Genomic DNA, 12,682 nt, shown 5'->3' with positions numbered 1-12,682 from the left:
CTACCCCTTCTGCCATCCTTGCTGGTGGGGGAGACTCCCCTGACTCTGCTACAATTTGAGGCTGCCCAGCTTCCCTGCCCTTGGGGCCTCCAGCTACTGCAGTTGCTCAACCACCTCTGGGCTAAAGCTCTGCTGCAGCTGGGCCCAATCACTGCTCCCACTGGGGGAGGGGGTGCCCCGCCACTTGAGGTGTCTACCAGTGTTCCTGCCACCTCTGGGCTGGTGCTCGATCAGTTGAGCCTCTGAACTCCTCACCCCATCTGCAGAGAGGTACCCCCTCCTGCCTGCAGCTGGGCACAGTCTGCCGAGCGTTGGGCGCCTCAGCTCGCTGAGAAGAGACAGGTGAGGGTATGGGCTCATCTACCAGCTATCCGTCTTCTGTCTGGTGTGTGTGTGTGTGTGTGTATGCTTTTTTCTCTCAATTTCTTTTATTGTGGTAAAAAACATGTAACATAAACTTAATCATCTTAACCATTTTTAAATGTACCATTCAGAGGTATTAAATACATTCCTACTGTTGTGCAGCCATCACCACCATCCGTCTCCATAACTCTTCACCTTGCAAACCTGAAACTCTACTCATTAAGCAGAAGGAGTGGAGAGTAACTCCCCTTCCCTGTCTCCCCCAGCCCGTGACAGTCACCATTATATTTGTTCCTGTGATCTGTGCCCTTTCTGTGTTTTTACAGATGAGGACATGTAGGCCCAGAGAAGTGAGTGAATGGTTCAAAGTTACGCTGCTTGCCAGTGATGAGCTCACTTGGGATAGAAACCCCGCTTTCTGCCCTGTGAGCCAGCATGCTTTCTCCTAAGTCACACTACTATAGGGGGTGAAAAAAGTTAATAAATTAGAAGATTTCTGTTAGAAACAAGAGAGTCCTCTAATAGGGAAGGATTCTTTTTTTTTTTAAATAAAAAAAATCAGCAAAGAAAAGCAGCAAAGTGAAACAGGAGCTGTACATAACTCTTGCCAACCCAGCATTCCATTGTTGTTTGTTTTGAATAATGTGAAGAGTACAACTTGCTTTGCCTACGGAAAGAATTTGAAGGGACACAGGCTCTGGTTTTAGTTTCCACTGTGTCAGTGATTTGCTGTGTCCGTGAGCAAGAGAAACAGTATCTGTTGGGATAGTTTCTTTTTTCTGAAGAGACTATAATTTCTACCCTCCCTTTTCTTAGTGAGTAGGGTCTGAAACACACTATATTGTACATGAAGATGAACTTTCATTCTTTTCAGTTGTTCTCAATGGCTCTGGAACTCTTATTCCCAGTGAGGATGGAAAAAAAACATTGTCAATTAAAGATGATATCATCTGTTCAAATTTCAAACAGTCTCTTTTGGAGTGACTCAGGTTTTCTTGGGAGAGTGGGAGAAGCAAGTGCCCCATCGAGTAAATCTTTGAACTCTGCATCGGGCCTGCATCTCCCTTCTCAAAGGTTTCCCCGCCCTCTCCGTGTTCCCAGGTGGCATCTGGGTGCAGGAGGAACATGTGTGTGATGGAGCACCACTCTGGGTATTGCTCTCTGGTTGATCGCTGCATCTAGTTGTTTTTGCATTGACCTCTGTCCTTGCTGCTGTTACGTAGGACAAGGTTCTCAAGGTCCTAGCAGTTTTTACTCAGTGGTATTCTTACTAGATGTTAAAGTGTAGCACAGTATTTTGCAGATGTAGCTATAATTGGTTGAACTTGACCAAAACCCAGCTGGATAGGTTTAGCCAACTACAAAGAAGAAATCAACATGTAATTAACCAAATAGTAAATATAAGCAATGGCTAAGCCTCCCTTCAAATAGAGCTCTGGATGTGACCCCCTTTACTTGCTGCAGGTAAATAAAACTACCTAATGACAACCATGTCTTGTTCTTGAATAGAACAACCCAAGCAGCGAGCTCATTGTGTTTGGTTCCACTGCCTTTGCTACGCAAGTACCTGTGATGACCGGACTTGGTGTGTCCAGGACCCTGAGGGTTAGCATTCTCCCCAGGCATTGGCTAGTCCAGCGCGTGAGGTCCAGTGACCACTCATTTGATTCTTGTCTCTGCCCTTTGCTACAGGGTCATCTAAGCTATCTTTTAAAAATGTTTTCTTACTTTGCAGTAATTCCAAACTTGTGAAAAAGTACATGAATAATACGGAGAACTTAACCCATTGTTAACATTTTCCCACATTTGTTTTATTATTCTCACTCTTTACACATTATTATGTTTCTTCAGAGTCATTTGGGAGTAGCAGCTCTAGAGAAGGTAGTTTAGAAGGATGAATTAGAGAGGGAAATGTCTGGAAATAACTTTCATGTTCTTTTCTATGCTTTCCTCCAATTCTCTCCTTCTTTCAAGTTAAACTCCTCCACTTCCTCGAACTCTTCCTTCTATTGAACTAGCTTTGAGTCTTTTTTATTTTTCCTGGTTGTTGGCTTCTAGTTTCATTTACAGTCGCTGGTTGTCTTAGGTCAGTGTGCCGAGAACATCAGATAGTCCAGGCGGCTGGTCTGACCAGGTGAGAGTGAGGGCTAGTTCCTTCCTGTAAAAAGTAAATCATTGCTATCCCCAATCGCTCTTCGGTCCATTTATCCAGACAGTCAGCATGGTCTTATCAAAGGCTTCCACTTGCAGGCAGACCTGCCGAGGAGGAGACTTGGCAGATAGCTTGCTGATACCACAGCAGCTTTGCTAGGAGCTGTGATACAATGCTGCCTTCAAGGAGTTTGTACTTTGATGGGGAGATGAGTTATGTATTCAAAAAAAGAGCCAATTAAAAGAAACGTAGGACCGACTATCAAACTCTTGTATCTAGATATTATATACATCTATTAATACAGCTCAGGGTTAACACATTATGTTTACTTTTAAATAATTCACAACGGGAATTGAACTGGTGACCCTTTGGTTCTGCAGCCCATGTTTAGTGCACTGAGCCACCCCAGCCAGGGCTACAATAGTTTTTTGATCCACTCATTTACTGATGGGCACTTAGGTTGCTTCCATCACTTGGCTATTGTAAACTGTGCTGCTATGAACATTGGGGTGCATAGGTTCTTTTGGATTGGTGTTTCAGGATTCTTAGGGTATAATCCCAGCAGTGGAATTGCTGGGTCAGAAGGCAGTTCCATTTTTAGTTTTCTGAGGAAATTCCATACTGTTTTCTACAGTGGCTGTACCAATCTGCATTCCCACCAACAGTGTACTAAGGTTCCCTTTTCTCCACATCCTCTCCAACACGTGTTGTTTGTTAATTTGGTTATGATAGCCATTCTGACCAGTGTGAAGTGGTATCTCATGATTTTAATTTGCATCTGTATGATGGCTAGTTATGCTCAGCATGCTTTCATATGTCTCTGGGTCCTCTGTATGTCCTCATTGGAGAAGTGTCTGTTTAGGTACTTTGCCCATTTTTTAATTGGATTGTTTGTCTTCTTGGAGTGGAATTGTGTAAATTCTCTATATTTTGGAGATCATACCCTTGTCTGCGGTATCATTTGCAAATATATTTTCCCATATGGTTGGTTCCCTTTTCATTTTGCTGATGTTTTCTTTAGCCATGCAGAAGCTTTTTATTTTGATGAAGTCCCATTTGTTTATTCTTTCCTTTATGTCCCTTGCTCTAGGGGACATATCATTGAAAATATTGCTATGTGGAATATCTGAGATTTTCCTGCCTATGTTCTCCTCTAGGACTTTTATGGTGTTGTGACTTACACTTAAGTCTTTTATCCACCTTGAATTTACTTTTGTGTATGGTGTAAGTTGGTGGTCAGGTTTCATTTTTTTGCATGTAGCTGTCCAGATCTCCCAACACCATTTGTTGAAGAACTTTTCATTTAAAAATAGTTTCATGTTGTGATTAAAAATTAGAGCAGTATAAAACTCAAAAATAAAAAGAAGAACAATACAATAAACAGATGGCCAAAGAATCTAAATGGACATTTCTTCAAAGATATCCAAATGGCCAATAAGTACCTAAACAGAAGTTCAGTGTCATTAGTCAATCGGCAGATGTGAGACAAAACCACAGGGAGACACCATTGCATCACAAGATGGACCATAACAGGCCGTGGAGAAGTTGGAAATCTCATCCATTCCTGGTAGGACTGTAGAATCACACAGCCACTTTGGAAAATGGTCTGGCAGTGTTTCAAAATGTCAGATGTGGAGTTACCATTTGACTCAGCACTCCCACTCCTGGGTGTATGCCCAAGAAAAGTGTACCAGTCCATACCAGCACTCGTACATGAATGTTAATGGCAGCATTATTCGTAATAGCCAAAAAGTGGAACTAACTTACATACCCATCATCTAATGAAAAGATAGACAAAATGTGTTATAGCCATCTAATAGAATGTTATTTGGCAATAAAATACATGAAGAACTGGTACATGTAACAACATGAGTGAATCTTGGAAACATTTTACTAAGTGAAAAAGCCAGTTATAGGCAAATCTATAGATACAAAAAGTTGGTGCGTGGTTGCCTAGGACTGTGGGGAGTGACTGCTAGTGGATGAATACACGGTTTCCTTTGGGTGACAAAATATTTAAAAAATTAGATTGTGGTGCTAGTTGTACAGTGCTATGAATATGAACATACTAAAAAGCATTCATTGTATAATTTAAATGGGCAAATTGTGTGGTCTGTGAATTGTGTCTCAATAAAGCTTTTTAGAAACTTAAAAAAATAGAGCAGGAAAAACAGGGGAAAATAGAGACATGTTTTCCAGCTCACTAATACCTGTAATTGAAATATGACATGTTGTTTTCTTTAACATCTGTCACCCAAACAGTATTTTCATTAGCTAAAAATACATTCCTTCTCACATCTCAGTATAGCAACTTGGTTGTGCTCAGGAGTGGAAGAGACAAGTTTTATTTACATTTTTAATAAGTGCATTTTGGCACTACAGATTCTAAAACTGAAGCAATGTAAGGAACGTTTAGTCTGCTTTTTTTTGCAAGGATTTACATGTACCCAGTGCAGTGATCTATATATTAAGAACTTTTACTGAAGGAAACAAGAGCAGACCTGAATAAATGTGTATAGATATAAAAATATAATATTGTTAAGATAGCAGTTCTCTGCAAAGTTTGCTAAAAATGTAATGAAATCCCAGTAAAAACCATGGCAGGACTTGTAATTTTATAACAACTTAATCTAAGATTCGTAACTAAGAATGAAAGTAAAATAATAGCAGTCCCCTCCTCCCCCAAAAGAACATTTTATAAAGTGGAAGAGTTGTTCGTTGGCACTTAAAGAAAGCCATGATGATGAAAATCACGTGAAGGAGGCGAGAGAAGCGAGAGAGGCAAAATCCGAGAGAGGCGAGCATGTGGGCAGAACAAGAGGGGGCCCGGGAACAGACCCACGCATGGGTGGAACTTGCCCTCATTGTAGTGACTGCAGTGTTGTTCGGTATGTCGGCATACAAAAATGACAGCATGGGCCCTGGACGGCTAGTTCATGTGGTTAGAGCATTGTCCCGGTGCACCAGGGTTGTGAGTTCAAGCCCTGGTCAGGGCACATACAAGAATCAACCAGTGAGTGCATAAATAAGTGGAACAACAAATCGATGTTTTTTTTCTCTCTCTCAAATCAATAAATTAAAAAAAAATTACAGAATGAATAAATGTCAAAGATTTATTTATTGAGGAAGTCAGCAAGATGGTAAAACTGGTTCCAAGAATATTTGGGGAACTATAGGAAGAATGTTGGAATAAGATTTGTTATATACAAAAGTGGTTAATCTCATACAAGGCAATAAAACCATAACCTTACCAGAGAAATTATTTGCATACTTATGAGACAAAAAAAATCTACAAGTTAACCTATAATTTTACAGCGTATAGGCCTCTGTCAGTAGTATGTAGCAAATCGAACAAAGGCATATCCTTGGGTGGGCCTGTGAGACAGTGCTCCAAGAGGCCATTGAGAGGACATCGGGTTTCCTTTTGTCTGATTCCCAAGCTAAGGAGTCGAGGAAGTCTGAGTTCCTCGGTGATATATGGACGATTGCCTGTCCGTGTGGGAAACAAGTAAATGTGCAGCTCACACTGTACGCAGAAGTGAGTTCCAGGCATGTATTATATATTATTTCCATGTATTTGAGACATTATGTATTTGAAACATTTCATGTATTTGAAACATTTTTCATAAAGTGAAAAAAATTGGTTCTTGACAAAATACCAGATAGTAGTTTAAATGAGTGAATTAGGTCTATATCAAAATACAGTTGAATAAAAAATCAGTTTGCAGCATGATACACTTACTGTGATATTAATATAAATTTTAAAATACTATAGAATTTCTGGGACTTTGTGTACATGTGTATAAAAGCATGGAGAACTAATGGCATCTAATCTATACTTTTATACCTCAGAAAAAAGTGAATAAAATCTAATGTTATTAATAATTATTACGTTCTGTTAAATTCAGGTCTATTGTGCCAGGTTAAGACACTATAATCATAGCTTTGAAACCTGTGGCATTTACTTGGCCCAACGTACTTGATTTTAGCAGAACTTAATAAAATTTTAATATTTTGTATATATGGTATGTCTAATCATTGGAGGAAAAGATGTGGTCTTTTAAAAATTATCCTGGAAAGGCAGAAAACGATACTTGCACAACAATAAGAAAAAGTTATCTTGGGAAAATGGCCAAAGATTAAGAAACAAATGCACAGCCCTATCTTGTATTGTATACTCAAATTATAAATGGATCAACAAATTAAATATTAAAAAAGTAACAACACTGGTAAATTGATGTTAAATAATTTTTATGGAGGGAAGTTTTTCTAAATACGCCCTCAAAAGCCAGCAATGTTAAAGGAAAGAGTGATTAGTTTTGATTTAAAGTAAAAAACCTCGAATTTCAACACTAGAGAGAATTTTATAATTAAAGCTAAAGGCAGATGAGAAATGGGAACATTTTTACAGTACATTTCAGAGACCATGTTTTTCTAGTCCTTGTAAGTGAATCTGGAAGAGAACGGATGAGCAAGAATGGTCCAAAAGGGAAGACAGACTCTTGAATCTGTCTTTACGGCTTTCCCTGTTTGTGAGCAGAGGTGCACTCACCGCCCCACAGCCTCCTTTACACGTGCTTAGTGCTGCCTCTGTTGGGCAGAAAGCTCTTGTGACAGAGCATAACCTGACTTCAAGCTGCTTCCCCCCTTACTGGTTGGATTTTTGTCCCTCCCACCACCCACACCCAACCACTCTTGTAAGAACCACCTTGATTTCCCTCTAACCTGATGTATAAAATTTAGGAGACTTGGTCTGTTCAAGATAAGATGAATGTTGAATGTAAAATATTAGAGGGTACTGGGAAGTTTGAAAGGTGGAATATAATCAAACTCCACTTAATTGAGGGCATTATATATCTTAGAATTAAAAAAAACAAAGCTTCCCTAAAGGGCTAGTCAGTAACGCTTTCTTCTTTATGGGATGTATACTCCTAAGGTGAATGGCAGCAGAAGGAAATTGGGGAGTCTGTTACAACACAGGGTGGGCTTATTCTTAAGTTCTGTGGAAGCTTCCTTCTCGAGTCGCTCTGGGTCAATAAAGTGGCTCAGGATTCTGTGAACAAGTTTGGTGTCAGCTCCTTTATGTCACTTCAGCACTGTGGTGTATACCAGGTGGGGCAAAAGTAGCTTTACGTTTGTGAGTGGGAGAAACACAGAGTTAGTAAAGCTGTCATAATAATTAAAACCTGCATGTCTTTTTCCATATGAACAACTATAATCTTGCTTTTGCCCCACTCTGTATATAATGGAAACAAAGCAGTTTATTACAAATAACGTACCTTAAAAAAATACACGCCTTTTGCCCTGACTGATGTGGCTCAGTGGGTTGGGCGTCCTCCCACAAAACGAGTGAAGGGGGGGAATGGGACAACTGTAATAGCATAATCAATAAATAAATTAAAAAAAACCCCCAAAAAACCGAATGAGATTTCCCGGTTAGAGGCTTGATTCCCAGTCAGGGCACATGCCTGGGTTGCAGGCCAGGTCCCTTGTTGGGGTGTGTAAGAGGCAACCAATCAATGTTTCTCTCACATATCCATGCTTCTCTCTCACCATTTCCCTCTCTCTAAAAATAAATAAATAAATAAAATCTTAAAAAAAAACCAGTCAAAATACATGTCCTTTAATTCAAGAATTTATTCTCAGGAAATAATCAGACAAAAGTGCATAAAGGGGCTTATTACAGTATTATTAGTAGTCACAAAACACTGGGAGCAACCTCTCTGCTCCAAAATGAGGATCAGGTAACAAATTATGTTACTTTCATTCAGTAGAATGTGTGCAGACAATAACTACAATAAAGCAACTCTGTTAATTGAGAAAACAGATTCAGGATAAATTCAGATTATAATGAAGGAAACCAGAATATTTCATCCCAAAATGTGCCCCTTTGTCATAAAAATTATTCTGAGCTGAAGGCAATTGAGAAGTAGTAAAAGGCAGAAAAAGCTCTCCCTTTCCTGCATAAAGGCAGGATATAAATTCTCTTACCGGAGACATAACTATATCAGCCCACAGAATCTGCAGACGAACCTTATTAATGTAATCCTTGTCTTCTTAGCTACTCCTTCACCCTTTACTACCCCTTGCCCAACTCCTTGTCTTGCCAGTTAGTCACCAATTTTATTGTTTCTTTGTCTAAAAGGTATAAAAGTTTCCTGCTGTCTCTTTACTTCTTTGGGTCTTCATTCTCTTGTGAAGGCTCCCATGTACATGTTAAAATTCAACAAAGCTTATATGCTTTCCTCTTATTAATTTGTGTTTGTCACTTTACTTTTCAGACCCAGCCAGGGACCCTAAGTGGGTCAAGGAAAACTATTTTCTCCTCTACTATAATATTTCATTTTAATAAAAAGTAAAAACATATGTATAGATTTACTTGGGAATGATCTGGAAGGATATATACAAGGTACATTGCTATCTTTCAGTGGAGAGCCATGGGGGGTGATTTCAGTTAATTTCTTTTTTTGTGTGTACTAGAGTAAAAGAAAAATAAGTTTATTGGTGCTGTATTTCAGGAATGTTCACCATGAAACTGAGTAGATTTTTGTTACTTGGTTTTCCAAATTGCTAAGAAATGGAGGTGAGGCGTGCCAAATAATTGAGGGCTTGTGTTGTGTATTTAAATTTATGTGGACTTTTCCTGTAAGACAAAGAAACAAAAACCTCACTCTGCCCTTTTTTTTTTTTTAATCAACAGGCCTTTTCGAGCAGATATGGCAGCAAGCAGCCGTCACTTGGCCTCATTCGATGCAAAGCAGGCTCCTGGGCAGTGCAGACCATCCGGCGTGAGCAGGTCAGAAAGTGGTAGGGACCTTCCTGGGGGGCCAGTTTAACCCCTCGGTGAACTGTAACGGTGATGTTGGGACAGGGCTCTGTGTTTCATCGATCGGTGGGAAGGGGAGAGGCCCGGGCAGGTAGACTGTCCAGTTACACATCAGGGAAGTCCGAGGGACTCAGTGAATAGTGTCACTGTTACATGAAAGCAGAAAGAAATCTAAATTCAACTTTTAGGGCACAGCTCCTTTTGGGTCTTTTTATCTTAAAATCTTTTAACCATTAATTTTTAAATAAAATAATATAACCACATTGCCAAGCATCAGGGAAAATGGAGGAAAGGAGAAAGGAACTGTAATTATGACCACTTGAACACAGACTGTTAGAATTTTGGTGTATCTCACTCCAGTCTTTTTCCTTGGCACGTGCTTCTTGAGATGGATATAACCGTAGAGTTTTCAGTCAATATTGTATCATGATTATTAGTTTTTTACTTACATTCTTCTTATAATGTTGGCTTAAACATTCATTAAAAAAATTTTCGTTGCAGAAAATTCAGGAAATATCGAAAAATCACAGAATAAAATATGTATTACTATCACCATAACTATCATAACTATTTTTAGGTATACATTCATTTTTTCCTTTCATATATAGAGATATTAATTTGCTTAATTTGGATCATATTAAATATACTATTTAGTAACCTGCTTTTTAAAACTTAGTAAATCATGAAAAAATTTTTTTTCCATTAGTATTTTTTTATAATATCACACTTAATTGCTAACTAAGTACTGTTCCTGTCTTGCCTATTCTGGAATTAACTTAACCAGTTGTTTCTTTTTAAACATGTAGGTTATTCCTTTATGAGTTATTAAGGCAACTCTGTTAAAGCTATTTTTTAGTACCATGAGAAAGTGCTTTTCATGTATCTTATAGGTTTATTAAGCTTTAAGGTACACAGATCTCTATCATTTTTGATTGTGCATTTGAAATTTTAGCTATTTATGAGTATGTTCATAATACTCACGGACTTGGCAGTTCGTTGACCTAAGAAAGGAGTGCAATAATATGAGGACTGAGGAGTGGAGAAGAACTTGAAAATAACTTCTAAGGATCTTAAAGCATTTATTTTCCACATTACTATTTTATACTGTACATCCCTGTGCATGGAAATCTGAGCTTTCTTCAGAACTATGTGTCCCTCTTTCAGAGTTATCCTTGAACTTACCTGACAGTTTCCTAGGTAACTACTACATCACCATTTGGAATTCGAAGTTTGAAAGCTGTAACAAAATAGGTAAAAAATTATTGAAAGCAGTAGTAAATAAAGAGAGCTGTGAGCTGGGTAGACTGGAAATCTTCAGCATATATGTAGTTTTCGAAGTCATGAACCCCAAATGCTATTTCCAAGAGAGGGAAACAAATGAGAGTTGGGATAGGAACCTTTGGGAACAGTCACGGAAAGGATGGCCGAGGGAGTGAGAATTCCAGCAAGTGCTACTGAGATGTGTGTGAGGGAGGAACGGCGTGGTGGTTGCAGGGTGTGCCAGGGATCTGGGGGAGGGGATGAATTCTAGAATTTGGGCAATAGAGCCAGGTGTTGCAGAGGTCTGCATGCATATAGGTTGGAAAGTACCCGTTGCATTTGCAGTTAGATAGATGTCAGCGACCTTTGGTTTGGAGGGTTTCAAGCAAGTTGGGGCAGGACCCAGGCTGTAGTGGCTGAAGAGAAATGGGAGGTGGGGAAGTAGGAAAGTGAGTGACAACTCCTTTGTTAAGCTCTTGCCTATGAAGAAAAAAGAGGCGTTGTGTGTTCAGAGAGAAAACAGCAGGGAAGGACTGTTACCTCTTGTTGCTGGCTTAACATTAAATAGAAATAAGTAAGATTTATGTGTGTTTCTGAGTTGAAAAGGGGTTAGAGAAGAAGAGGTTAAAGCTACATGAAGGAAGGTCCGGTCAGGATGGCAGTGTAGGTAAACGCTGCGCTCCCATTCTCCCACAACCACATCGCAATTACAGCTAAATTACAGGACCACCACCCTGGAGAACCAGCTGAACTAACGAACGGAACTCATGTACCATGTTTTGCTGTGTATTATGTGCACCCAGGTTTTTCCCCCAAACTTTTAAGTAAAAAAATCTTTTGATTATTTATTTGTTTGTTTGTTTATATTTAGGTACTTGTTTTTTGTATTGTAAAGGAATTTTAGCATTTATTTTTGAGCATATTGTTCAAGAAATTTTACGTAACAAATGATTACAAATCACTACCAGCTGACCACATCCGAGACATCCACTCTTTCTTCATTAGGGCCGTAAAGGGCTTGTTTACTGACATACCAAGAGGTTGCAGTTGGCTGGTTAAGCCCACCAGCTATCATGGCAGGTTGGGTTTTCAAGTCCGCTGAGATTGCTTTTGCACTTTGTGAAGCATGGGCTCTGAAGTGATCAAACACAAGCAAAGCTAGTTTTTTAAGTAATCCTCCAGGCCTTCATGACCAGACTTTGTTAAGCCACATTTTCATACCTCCTTCGTTCATCCATCCTTTTTCACGAACATGGACAATAACTCCGCTTGGAATCTTTTCTTTCAGAAATGTTTTTCATTTCAAGATGATCTTAGGAGGTCACTTTGTCCCACCTGCACAACAGGCTAGAACAGCAGTGAACTGTGTTTTTCACGAGCACTGGTTTTAACCGCCGCGGTCTTCGCTCCGTTGACATCCACAGTTCTGTTGGATGGCACGTCAGCTGTGAGTGGGACCTCATCCATACTGGCGGTTTGGGACAGCTCAATGTTGTAAGTCTTTTGAAGATTGATAACATAAGAATGAAATCCCAAAAGTTGATTTTCATAGGCTGCTGGAAGTTTCTGGGCAAGTTTCATTGATGTCCTCATTCTCAAACCTTCTCTCTCATGAAGGTAAAGCACCATTTAGGTGTCCCTGAGAAATCGTCGATGTTTTTTTCTCGTGCAATCCTCTTACCTTCTTCTTGTATCAGCTTGGTCAAAGAAAGATCCCAGTCTGACACTGCTCCAGAATCCAGGTCTTCACCTCTTCCACCTCCGGCCACTTTGGAGGTTTCCCTTGCGTTGTCGTCTTCTGTCTTGGCGTCTGAAGAAGCTTTCCTTCCTGTCGCCTCCACAATCTGATGACACTGTCTGTGGTAGGAGGTCCAAAGGGTCTCTCGGCAGCTCTGTTGCCATGCTTTTTAGCATTAATAACTTTTAGCTTAAAGCTTGCAGTGTACGAAAATCATTTTGACATTTTCCAAGGGATTTTCTGATAACTTCTCCTGTCTAAAGTCTACAAAGAGGAATGTCACGCTGTTTACCCTGTGGTAAAAAAGTCTGCATCACCTATCTGATCAAGTGGATAACAATCA

General features: G+C 39.6%; 1 protein-coding gene across 3 annotated transcripts in view; it reads left to right on the top strand.

Annotated features, from left to right (window-relative positions):
- The window catches only part of TTC39B (tetratricopeptide repeat domain 39B), a 138,292-nt gene that overhangs the window by 66,849 nt on the left and 58,761 nt on the right, over nt 1-12,682 (top strand). For all 3 annotated transcript variants that reach the window (XM_045193659.3, XM_045193660.3, XM_071221591.1), the window contains one exon: nt 9,216-9,311. In XM_045193659.3, the coding sequence (XP_045049594.2) occupies nt 9,216-9,311 (96 nt within the window). The remainder of the gene's footprint in view (nt 1-9,215; nt 9,312-12,682) is intronic.

Source organism: Desmodus rotundus, chromosome 1 (assembly GCF_022682495.2).
Source record: "Desmodus rotundus isolate HL8 chromosome 1, HLdesRot8A.1, whole genome shotgun sequence".
NCBI lineage: Eukaryota > Metazoa > Chordata > Mammalia > Chiroptera > Phyllostomidae > Desmodus > Desmodus rotundus.
The sequence above is the reverse complement of the archived record's forward strand: the minus strand, read 5'-3'. Positions and strand labels throughout refer to the sequence as shown.